We start from the raw sequence: 12,006 nt of genomic DNA, 5'->3' as shown, positions 1-12,006 counted from the left end.
CCTGCTTTGGGCCAAGCACTTTTCAGTAAGAGACATGGGTTTGAATCCTCCCTCCCCCACTTACCAACTGGTGAGTTGAGGTTTATGAAACAAGTCTGAACTTCAGTTTCTTCTTCTGGAAGATGGAGAAAATAACAACCACTTCATGGATTAAACATAATGTATGCAAAACACCAGCATAGGTGCCAACACATAGTGAGTGATCAATAGCAAGAACTCTGATTTGTCAAGAGGAATGACCACAGCTAAAATGTCTCTCCTCTGAAAGGCTTCATGCTAACCTGTCTGAATTAATTTCTTTTTCTTCTGGCTTTTGATGGAAATTGCTTGCCCTTACATTTGTCATGCCGTTTGTCCTTCTTTGTATCATAGAAGACCCGGGGAAGTGGGAGCTTAGAAACACTGAAAATGATGATGGGGATTCTTTCCCAGGTGGCACACCTATCCATTCATCCAATCAGTGAAGTTGTCATGAGCACTTTCCATGTCCCAGTGCTATGTTGGGCAGTGGAAGTTCCAGGATGAATACTACATGGTTCCTGCCCTCAAAGAGCTTGGACTCTTGGGGTAACCTAGGGCTGGTATACCTAATAGGCAGAGACACTACAGTAATATTAATAATAACGAATCTACAATTTTCTTGTATCATGGTAGTACTTTTCATGGGAAAACTCAGCACTTCGGATTTCTAGACTCTTTAAGGGAGCCAGTGTTGTCACTTCTTTTACAAATTAGCTTCCCAAGATGAATGCTCTGGTTCAGCTTAGCAACGGATACATTACAAAGAATAATTACAAACAACTATTAAATATTGGACTAGAAAAACCCCAGTGTTTCCTGGGGGCTGAGGTAGGAGAGTCCCACTGCCCCACTGGAGGGCCCCAAGGGCAGGAACCACACTTATCTTTGCTTAGTAGACCTTCACGCCGGACAGGGCTTAAATGCCAGCTTCTTGAGTATGGTCCTCCAAAGGGCATGCGGAAGTGTACGCGTATGTGTGTGTATGTGGAGGGCGGGGCAGGTCTTGCCTAGTCCTCTAAGCTGCGTTGTGGAACAGTAATATTTTTTGTTTTGTGTGAAGAATCAGAACTCCAAATGGTAGAAGTAACTTGCCCAAGATAACGCGAATGGAGAGTGGCAAATATTTTAACAGCTAGTATCTACTGATTCCTTTGTATATGTATAAGCAGTGGCGGAGGGGATGTACATGCTTTTTCTAACTCCATCCTTCTGGCAATTCCATGAAGTAGGTTCCCTTATCTTCCCAATTTCACAGATAAGGAAATGGAGATAAAAGATTTTCACAAAGTCATCTAGCCATTAGGTAGCCAAGTCCTTATTTGCTCTCAATAGATGGTGGTTTATGTTGCAATAACAACCTGAACCTACCTGTGTGAACCATAGGGCAGGTGGACCCCAGGTGGAGGGTGGGGTCTCGGGCTAGGGCCCGGGGAGGGCATACTGCGGGGCGGGTCAGGGGCGGAGCCTCCACTGGGTCTTTCATAACTGGCCTCAGGGCTGCTGGAAAGTTCCGCCTCCAGCAGAGGCTAGACGGGGATTGGTTCTCGTGGCTGATTGACAGCTCAGGGCGCGAGCGCCGACCTCCGCGGCAGAGGCGGGAGCGCCAGCAGGAAGTGTGAGAAGAGGTGGCCCAGGGTGGGCTGGAGAGCGGGCTATTGACGGCTCTTTCCTACTTTTCCGCGGCCGCTGTGGGTGTCTGAGGAGATGGAGGGGCCGGGGCTGGGCTCGCAGGTGAGTGCGCCCGGGCGGTGACTGTCGGGGGAGGAGGGGCGGTGGGCGGAGAGCGGGTGCGGCTGTGGAGAGAAAGGGGGTTGTGCATGTGAGGCAGCCCGGTGAGGGGATTTGGGGGGCGGCGGGGCCTGGGCTGGGGAAGCGGGAACCTGGATACCCCAAGAATGATCCTGGAGATTCTTTCCCAAACGACCGAGGACGAATGGGTGAGGGCCCTAGACAGCCTCTTCAGCCTCCATCCCGGCACCAGGGCGCCCCCTAGAGCCGGCGCTCCGAGCCCAGCTGGGACCGCTGTAGGGCCTAGCGAGGAGAGGGTGGCGGTTCCCGGGAGAGGTGTCAGGTGACACACCTGAGTTGGACCGGCCCCGCTTGACCTTGGCTGGGAGTCTGAGCGGTTTTGTTGATTTCTTTTTCATCCTAAGCGCCTTGGCACCCGCCTTCGCCCCACCCAGCCCTGTCCTTAGCTCCTGTTCCTACATTCTTGCTTACTCCTTGAAAGAACTAAGGCTATGATGGAGGAAAGGGCATGGCTCTGTGATAGCGACCTGCAAAATCCCAAAGGACTATATTCTTTGGAGAAGGTATATAAGAGTTATATGTAGTTCTAGAGACCAGGAGCGGCCCAGTTGTAGGTAAATGTTGGGTCCAAAAGAACAAGATTTTTGTCCTTTTTGTTTATGGTCCTTTCCCAGTGCCTAGAATACCGACTGGCATATTGTAGACGTTCACTTATTTGTTGAAGAAATGAAGAATTTCCAGATTCATCCAGTTTTAATGAGTGTTTTGCAATTCCAATTGCTTTTATATGCATTATTTTATTTTATGATTGAAGCATATATTATCCCCATTTACAGATGAAAAAACTGAAGAGAGAGTTAGGTGGTAGATTTTCAAGCCGTTTGAGATAATCAGATTATTTGATCTCTGAAAAGGGCTTTCTACTCCTTATGCTCCCCCCTTTCCTTTCTTTCAACAGTCCAGTGTACGTTTAAGTGAGGAACCAGACATCTGGAGACGTGTCAGGGTGTCCTTATTGGGTAGTCTCGCATTTTGACAGGAAAAAAATGGTTTGCAGACATACCTAATTTTACAAAAGGGTGTTGAATCTTCACGTGGAAACTATGCCTCCTTCTTTTTCTCAAAGGGCCTCAAAGAAAAGTTGGTAGGAATGGCTATTGTGTCTTAATCGCTGGCACTTATTTACAAAAGCCTTCAAGTGCTTAAAAATTCACTGTCTTATGCTGAAGGCGAGACAGCCCTGCCTTGGTTTCCTGACGTATGGATGGAGAGAATAATTCAGAGGTAGAAATTAGTGAAGTGAGGCAGAGAGATCATTGTTGTTAATAATAATCATTAATATTTGAGTAATAATTAAGTTGTTCACTTTTTCAATAATAATGTTAAGACTTTACCTGTCTATGTTGCTTTACAGTTTGCAAAATACTTCTATGATCCTGTGATGTGGGGAAAAATGATTATTATAGTTTTAGAGTTGAGAACTGAAGATCAAAAAGTTGGAATAACTTGGTACAAGCCAACTAGCTGCTAAGTGATACAGACAAGACCACCAAGACTTTGTTCATTCAGCAATATGTTGTGAATGTCTACTAGGTATTAGACACTGTTCTAGGTGCTGGTGTTAATTTGTCAAACAAAATAGACAAAAATATTACTGCTGTCGTTGATTTTGTTCTCTTGATTCCAAGTTCAGAGCTAATGAGTTTGTGCCAGAATTTGCCTGTATGATCTGGTGCTGGGTTTCCTTCTGACCTCATCTTTTACTATCTTGCTTGCTCAGTCAACCCCAGCTCCGGGCCTTCATATTTGCTCTGCCTGGAATACTCTTACACTGTATAGCCATTTGGCTTATTCTCCTACCTCTTTAAAGTCTTGACACATTGTCACCTTAGTATGGCATTCTGTTACCCTCATATTTGAAATTGCAAGCCCAAGATGTAGAAAATCAAATTCAGAACTCTGCACTGTCAGCAACACTCCTTAGCTTCCCTTCCTTTACATTTCTTCTCAGTGTTTAATACCATTTAACATACTTATTAGTCCTATTTATTGTTTCTTTACCTTCCACTGACTATAAGTGCAATAAGGGCAGTGATTTTTATCTGTTATGTTCACTGCTGTGGGTCTGGCATCTAGAATAGAACCTGGTACTGGTGGGTACTCTGTAAATACTTGTCCCATGAATGAACTGGGAAATTTAACTCTGGTTCTATTAACATAAGGAGTTTTAATAACCATCTGCCAGATCTCTATTTCTCTCTCTCTCTTTCTATTTTTCTTTCTTTTTGTTTATGAATCTGTCAGGATAGTGACCCTCATCAGAGTTTTGAATTTGATTTTCTAGATCTTGGTTTTCTCTTAAGCTAATGCCCACTGGGGCATCAGCAATACTTAAATACTATTTAGAAAAATAATTGGATTCATGACATCTTTGTGTGAGAAATACTATACGATCCCCCTTATTTCTTAAAGATGCCCCAGTTAACTATTGTGGTATAAATTATCCCAGAATATAAGAGTATAAAATAGCCACTATCATGCGTATGGGTTCTATGTGTCAAGAATTTGGACAGACTTGTAGGAGGGTAGGTTTGTTTCTGTTCTACCACATCTAGAGCCTCAGCTGTAAAGACTCTTAAGCAGGGGATGACAGTTGGGGCTGGTATCATCTGGGAGTGGGTTTACTCACATCTGGCAGTTGATGTTTACTTTCAGTAGGGATGCCTGCATGTGACCTGGGCCTACATGGTGGCTGGATTTCCAGAGCAAACATCTCAAGAGACAGGGAGAGGAAGCTGCCAGTTTCTGGGCCTGTAAACTGACATAGCATCACTTCTGCAATATGTCATTAGTGAAGCAGTCAGAGTTCAGTCAAGAGAAAGAAACACAGTCCTCTACCTCTTGTTGGAGAAGTATCGAAGAATTCTGGGGCTGTGTTGTAAAAGTCACCACACATGTAACCATGTATCTCTTAGTTTTCTTATTATTTTGTTATTATTTTATCCCCTTGTGGAGAAGAGCCAGCAAACTACATGTCTCTCTCTAGGTCCTTGGTATCCCCTTTTCCCCCTCTTTTTCTTTTATTTGCATACATATTTCAATTAAAGTGGTGAGAACAACAAACATGTTATCCTTGGATCTTCTTGAGCCAGTGTTGTAGACTGGAGTCTTAGGAGGACTAGAGGAAGTAAAATGGAATAGAATACTTGGCACTAGAAGGCTTTTCTGTGACTTGCCTAGTTTTTTTTTGCAGTTTTTGGCCGGGGGCTGGGTTTGAAACCGCCACTTCCGGCATATGGGGCCGGTGCCCTACCCCTTTGAGCCACAGGTGCCGCCCAGTTCAGAGATTCTTAAACTGGTATATAGAAAGATAAATGTCAGGGCATTAGAGAACATCTTGAAATTATATTCAGAAGTTAGGTTTATATGTGTAGTTATATATTTCTCTGAGACTTAAAAGATTGACCTTAACTTGGTAACATTTTCCAAAAGAGCCATAACATTAGGTGTATCTGAGAACCATTGATGTGGTCTAACCTTTTTACTTCTCCCACTGAGACTTAGAAATAATAACTTATTTTCCAAAGATCTACAGCAGAGCCCAGATCTTGGGGCTCCTGAAGCAGTGCCTTTTCATTGCCATTCAAGTGACCTAGTCATGATGGTGATTTTGATTGATTGTTTGCTGTCACCTGGAGTCCACCCATTCTTCTGTTCAAGGCTTGAGGAGTCTGTTTACTACACTCTGAGGATGGGGAAGATAATATCTTACTAAGTAGGATGTAAGCTCCTTAAAAACCAGGGATCTTGTCTGTTTTGTTCATTGCCATATCCCTGAATGAATGATTAATGAAGACTCTTACGACTTTACTGGTGTGGTAAGAATTTATTCTGTTTTCTTATGTAGACAACCATGTAACAGTAAAGCTTCCGCATCCATAAATGGTGTTTGTTCATGCAGTGAAAGCTTAACCAGTGCACAACTCAATAATGATATTACTGTTAGGACCATACAACATGGGAGTTAAAAGAACTTTATAGCTATATTCATCTATCCCTTTTATTTTACAAATGTAGAAACCAAAGCTAAAGATAGGGTAGATGATTAGCCACCATTATACAACCAGCATGAGAGTAATAGGAATCTGGTCAGTTGACTTCTGTGTGATCAGGAGAGATTAGGCTGAGCAAATATTGCAGAAACAGAGACTCAGTCTCTTCTTCCCTACCTATGAGATTGAGAGTTGCTTTTCTACTTCTCTGTATGTCTTTACCCTCCTTTTCCTGACATCCTTCAACTTTACAAACAATAAATATTTCAGGTCCCCTCTGTTTGAACAGGGGGACAGGAACAGGTTTCAAAGTTTATATTATCATGGGTTGTAAGTAACTCCATGGGTTATAACGTGGGTCATGTTTTTATAAGAATTGACAATGTATTTCTAAATTATATTTGTTAATTAATAGCTCTATATACTAATGGCAAGATTTGAATTAACAGTTGTATCCCAAAGGGAAGTGTCAGGGACTCACATCACTGATGTTTTTGTATGTTCTATAGTTCTGTATCAACATACACAAACTAAAACATTGGTGGGGTCAGTCCCTGAATACCCCTGCCCCTAGAGATATAACTGTTTTAAAGATAGCAGGGTATAAATCTACCTCAACTTAGCCTTTTTGATAATTTTGAATTTTTTTGGAGAGTGGCTGACTTGTCAAACTGGATTAGATTGTCTTTGTTTATACTTCCTGTGACTGATGAAGAGCTGCTATGAATAGAATTGTCTGCTCTGCCATTTTGTTGCTTGCCTATGGGGTCCTCAAAATTTTTAAACAGGGGACCAGTTGACTGTCCCTCAGACCGTTGGAGGACCGGACTATAGTTTAAAAAAAAAAAAAAACTATGAACAAATTCCTATGCACACTGCACATCTTATTTTGAAATAAAAAAACAAAATGGGAACAAATACAATCACACTGCCTCATGTGGCCCGCAGGCTGTAGTTTGAGGACCCCTGGATACTGTCTATTACCTCAATTCATGGCTTCTTTGTAGAAATGAGTTAAGCCATTTGCTCATTTTGGGAGTGGTAAGTTAGTTAAAATTCAGTAATATAATTTGAAAATTACTTAACCTGGTCTATATCTATACAGTAATATCTTGAGGGTCTTGCTGTCACCTCCTCTGTTTGTAGAACCTTTACTCTGCCCTTATAAGCTGAGTAGGAAGAGTGGCCTGCTTGATATACACATCAGTGAGATTGCTAGTGTTAAAATTAGTAAAGCTTAAAAAAACTCAAATTTATAAATTTTATTTTTCTTATAATGGAAACGTTAACATTTCCTCCTCCCATATGTGGGTATCTGCACATATGGCCTTAAATATACTTTCCTCACTTTGGAGACCATTGACTTCATTGTCTTGTTTTTATAACATAATATGTAGGCTTTGAATTTATATAGTCATTTTAGGTTTTATTTTGATCTGGATATAGGTAAAAATTGATTATATGAGCAGAAGGTGCCCTCTGTTCTCTCTTCTCTTACTGCTATTTAGTTATATAGAATCATATATTGCCTTTTATCATCATTTTACTTTGATTGCCTCTGTTGTATCTTTGCTGTTAGACTTAAGCTCCTGGAGGATAGATACCCATGTCTTCTTTGTGCCCCTAACATAATGCTTTGAACGTCGTAACCACATTGTAATTAATTGCTGAATAAATAAATTCTCTGAATTATGGAAATTCTTTACTTTGAAGTGTATGATCCTTCTCAACTTCATACATTAAAAATGAAACTGGGACCCTTAACCTCTTAAAACTTTATAAGAAGCAATAAATTTGTATTTGTAGGATGAGTCAATTTTCCTATTATGAAAAATCTGTATATAAGCAAAGGATTAATCTTCCTAACATATAAATAGATACACATAATTCACTAGAAAAACAAGTAAACTGTGAAAAAGTACTGCACAAAAAAGGCCAATATACAAAACACTGACTCATTAGCAACTAGGGGAGGGCAAATGAAAAACAGGATGCCATCTTTTAGCCATTATATGGGCCAGATTGCAAAAAAATTGACAATATCCAGTTCTGGGAAGGTTTGCAGGGAAAAAGAATACTTATGTACTTGGCTATTGGATTGAATTGGAGAGGGTATTTGGTCAGTATCTATATTTATGTGTAAGATGGCATTTATTTTTTGATCCAACAGACCTCCTTTGGGGGAATCAATCCTATAGAACTAAAATGTACAGTATGTTAATTGTAGGATTGCTTATAGAATTGAAAGTCTGAAATCAGCCTGTACCTTAGAGCAATGGTTGAATAAATTATGCTCTATCTATACCACGGAGTAATATCCGACTATTACTGACCTGCAGGGCTGTATGCGATACATTGTTATGTGAGAAAAGCAAATTGAAGAATAATGCGTACAGTATGATCTCATTCTTTGTTAAATATAAGAAGAAAATTATTTTAAAATTATGTATATTCATTGTGATACATATGTTAAAATATAACATAAAAACAAGGAAGGATACACCAAACTGTTAATAATGGTTATTTCTGACAGTATAGTATTAGAGGGGAAGGTATCAAGATTCTTAGCACTTTATTGACTTATGTATTGCTACAAAATTAATATATATAATTTTATAATTTTAAAATTATTGTCTGGGTACAGTGGCTCATGCCTATAATCCTAGCACTCTGGGAGGCCAAGGCATATGGATTGCTTGAGCTCAGGAGTTTAAGACCAGCCTGAGCAAGAGCGAGACCTCATCTCTAAAAAAATAAATAAATAAATAATAGCCTGGCATGTGGCGAGCACCTGTAGTCCCAGGTACCAGGGAAGCTGAGGCAAGAGAATCACTTTGAGCCTGAGTTTGAGATTGTTGTGAGCTATGTATAATGCCATGGCACTCAACTGACAAAGTAAAACTGTCTCTAAAAAAAATTTTTTTTTAGTTAAAAAATTAAGTTTAATAGGCCAGGAGTGGCGGCTCAAGCCTCCAATCCTAGCATCTGGTAGGCCAAGGCAGGAGGATTACTTGAGGCCAGAAATTCAACACCAGCTTGGGCAACATAGGGAGACTCCATCTCTTAAAAAAAAAAAAAATTATCTAGGTGTGATGGTACATATCTGTAGTCCTAGCTTTTCCAGAGGCTGAGGCAAGAGGATCACTTGAGCCCGGGAGTTTGAGGCTCCAATGAGCTATGATGATGCCACTTCAGCCTGGGCAACAGGGTGAGACCTTATCTCTAGTTAAAAATAAAATAATAACTTCCATATAAAAAATAGACTAATTTCTCCATCAGTATTAGCTATACTTTTTTTTACATCTGTTACTTATTGACAAAATTCTTGAGTATAGTACAACTCTTCTTCAACTCTTTGTTGTTTTGTAATTGAATATGATTATAATTACTGTGATATCATGAAAAGAATCATAAAGTAATGTTCTTATTTACATTTTAATCTAACTGCCTACATATTTATTTTTAGCTGTGTGTCACCGTTTGTGTGTTTATTTACCAAATAAAGCAGAACTTACCTATTAAGAAGAGCAAGTAGATTGGAAAAGAAAAACACCAGAATTCAAAAACCACTGAACCAGTACTTCTTTTCTCTCTGGGTTGCCCCCAGCTTGAACTTAAGTCCTGGAAGAAAGCATCAGTGCAGACAGAGAGAGAGCAGAGAGCTCCGTGAAAAGCCATCTTGTTCAAGTTCAAGGAGGAGGAAAGTGGTCTGCTGTCAGCATAGACACCAGATATTCTGGAGGGAGAAATTTCTGAGGAATAGTGATTCCAAGACAGTACTTAGAAGTGACACCAGAAGTATAATTCATAAAAGAACAGACTGATAAGTTGGATTTATTCAAAATTTAATACTTATGCTCCTGAAAAGAGGCTTTGAAGAAATGGAAAGGTAAGCTACCAAGCAAGAGAAAATATGTACAACATAAACATTTCTCAAAACTTAAAAGTAAGAAAACAAATAGTCCACTTAAAAACTGTACAAAAAGACTTGAGCAGACCAAGTCTTCAAAAGATATACAGTGGCATATAAACATCTGAGATGATGGTCACTTCATTAGCCTTAGGCTAATTAAGATCATGATGCGATACCGCTATACGCCTATTAAGCTGATGATACCAAGTGCCAGTGTACATGCAGTGCCATTGGAACTTCTGTGCTTGTTAATGACAATGTCAGGTGGTACAGCCCCTCTGGAAAAACTTTTCACAAAGTTAAATAGTTTGGGCAAACAATCTCACTCTTAGAGAAGTGAAAACATAGTTACATAAAAGCTTGTACATGAGTATCTATAACAGTTCTATTTATAATTCCAAAGCTGTATACCAAAAAGTCGATTTTATATAAGTTGACTTTTTTTAATTTTGATTTTAATTTATTTTTTTATTGTTAAATCATAGCTGTGTACATTAGTGCAATCAAGGGGTACAATGTGCTGGTTTCATATACAATCTGAAATATTCTCATCAAACTGTTCAATGTAGCCTTCATGGCATTTTCTTAGTTATTATATGTAGACATTTGTATTCTGCATTTAGTGGGTTTCGCCTGTACCCATTCTAAGATGCACCGTAGGTGTGGCCCCACCCATTACCCTCTCTCCACCCTAACCTCTTCCCTCCCTTCCCCTCCCTTGGCCCTTTCCCCATATTCTTGTGCTATAGTTGGGTTATGGCCTTCATATGAAAGCTATAAATTAGCTTCATAGTAGGGCTGAGTACATTGGATACTTTTTCTTCCCTTCTTGAGAAACTTTGCTAAGAAGAATATGTTCCAGCTCCGTCCATGTAAACAGGAAAGAGGTAAAGTCTCCATCTTTCTTCAAGGCTGCATAGTATTCCCTAGTCCATTCGTGGGTCGATGGGCACTTGGGCTTCTTCCATGACTTAGCAATTATGAATTGGGCTGCAATAAACATTCTGGTACAGATGTCTTTGTTATATAAGTTGACTTCAAAACAAAACAAAACAAAACCCTTTGTCCCTGTAGAGAACTCCTTGAAGGGGTATGAGCTTATTTCAGTAAAATTATCATTTCTTAAACCTTTTTTTTTTTTTTTTTGAACTCTTAGTGAATAGACTTTGGCAAAGTATTTCAAATGTCTTCAATTTTTTATTTTTAATGGTATATTTATCCATTAAGATTGATTTTTTTAAAAAATACTGAAAATTTATTTAGAAGATCTGGTGAATAAGGTGGGTGAAAACTGGGCAATTTTATTTATGGTAAATAAGAAACTGGGATTACAAAAATAATAAGCCAGTTTGATTTCTAGGAATAGTTTGCCAGGTATAGTCATATATTGTGTTATGAGGTTTTAGATAATGCATAGTGGTTGGAGTAGTAGACTATACCGTATAGCCTAGGTTTATAGTAGGCTGTACCATCTAAGTATGTGAAAGTATACCCTATGATGTTCATACAATGACAAAATCGCCTAATGACATATTTCTCAGAATGTATCCCTGTTAAGTGACGTGACTATATTTGATATGATCCTTCCATTGAACACACCAAAAGATGCTAAATACAGTATCAAAACATTGTAAATATTTTATATTTTTTTATGCTATTGTAAATATTTTTTAAATATTCTTTAGGATATTCTGTGTATACAATCATGTTGTCTGCAAATAAAGGTGGATTTATTTCTTTTCTAATCTGTATGTGTTTTAATTTTTTTTCTTACTCTGTTGTACTGGGTAGAACTTCAATACGGTATTCATTAGAAGTGGTGATAATGGACATCCTTGCTTTGTTTCCAGTCGTAGAGTAAAAGCAGCTAGTTTTTTGCCAGTAAGTTGATGGTAGCTGTCAGTTACTTATAAATCTGTTTATCAGATTGGGGAGGTTCCCTTCTTTTCCTTGTGTTGAGAGTTTTTACCATCACTGGGTATTGAATTTTGTTAAATGTTTTATTCTACTGTGATAAGTTTGTATTTTTTCCTTTATTCTGTTAATATGATGAATTACATTGATTTATTTTGAGATGTTGAAACTTTATGTTCCTGGATTTACTTTGCTAATATTTTGCTTAGGATGTTTGCATCTATGTTCATAAAGGGATATTGGGTCTATAGTTTTCTTTACTTGAAATGTCTTTGTTGGTTTTGGAATAGTATAATGTGAGCTGGAAAGTTCTGTTTTCTGAAGGAATGGTATTATTTTTTCCTTAAATATTTGATA

The 12,006-nt window shown here is 38.9% G+C and overlaps 1 protein-coding gene across 2 annotated transcripts in view; it reads left to right on the top strand.

Annotated features, from left to right (window-relative positions):
- Positions 1-1,570: 1,570 nt before the first annotated feature.
- ZDHHC13 (zinc finger DHHC-type palmitoyltransferase 13) overlaps positions 1,571-12,006 on the top strand; it is a 65,857-nt gene continuing 55,421 nt past the window's right edge. Inside the window, exon 1 of one of the 2 annotated variants that reach the window (XM_053561882.1) lies at positions 1,571-1,752. In XM_053561882.1, coding sequence (XP_053417857.1) covers positions 1,726-1,752 — 27 coding nt within the window. In that variant the 5' untranslated portion in view covers positions 1,571-1,725. The remainder of the gene's footprint in view (positions 1,753-12,006) is intronic. The other variant, XM_053561883.1, reaches the window with a different exon arrangement.

The sequence above is a fragment of the Nycticebus coucang genome, chromosome 14 (genome assembly GCF_027406575.1).
Source record: "Nycticebus coucang isolate mNycCou1 chromosome 14, mNycCou1.pri, whole genome shotgun sequence".
NCBI classification, from domain to species: Eukaryota; Metazoa; Chordata; class Mammalia; order Primates; family Lorisidae; genus Nycticebus; species Nycticebus coucang.
This window is presented reverse-complemented; position numbering and strand designations above follow the sequence as displayed.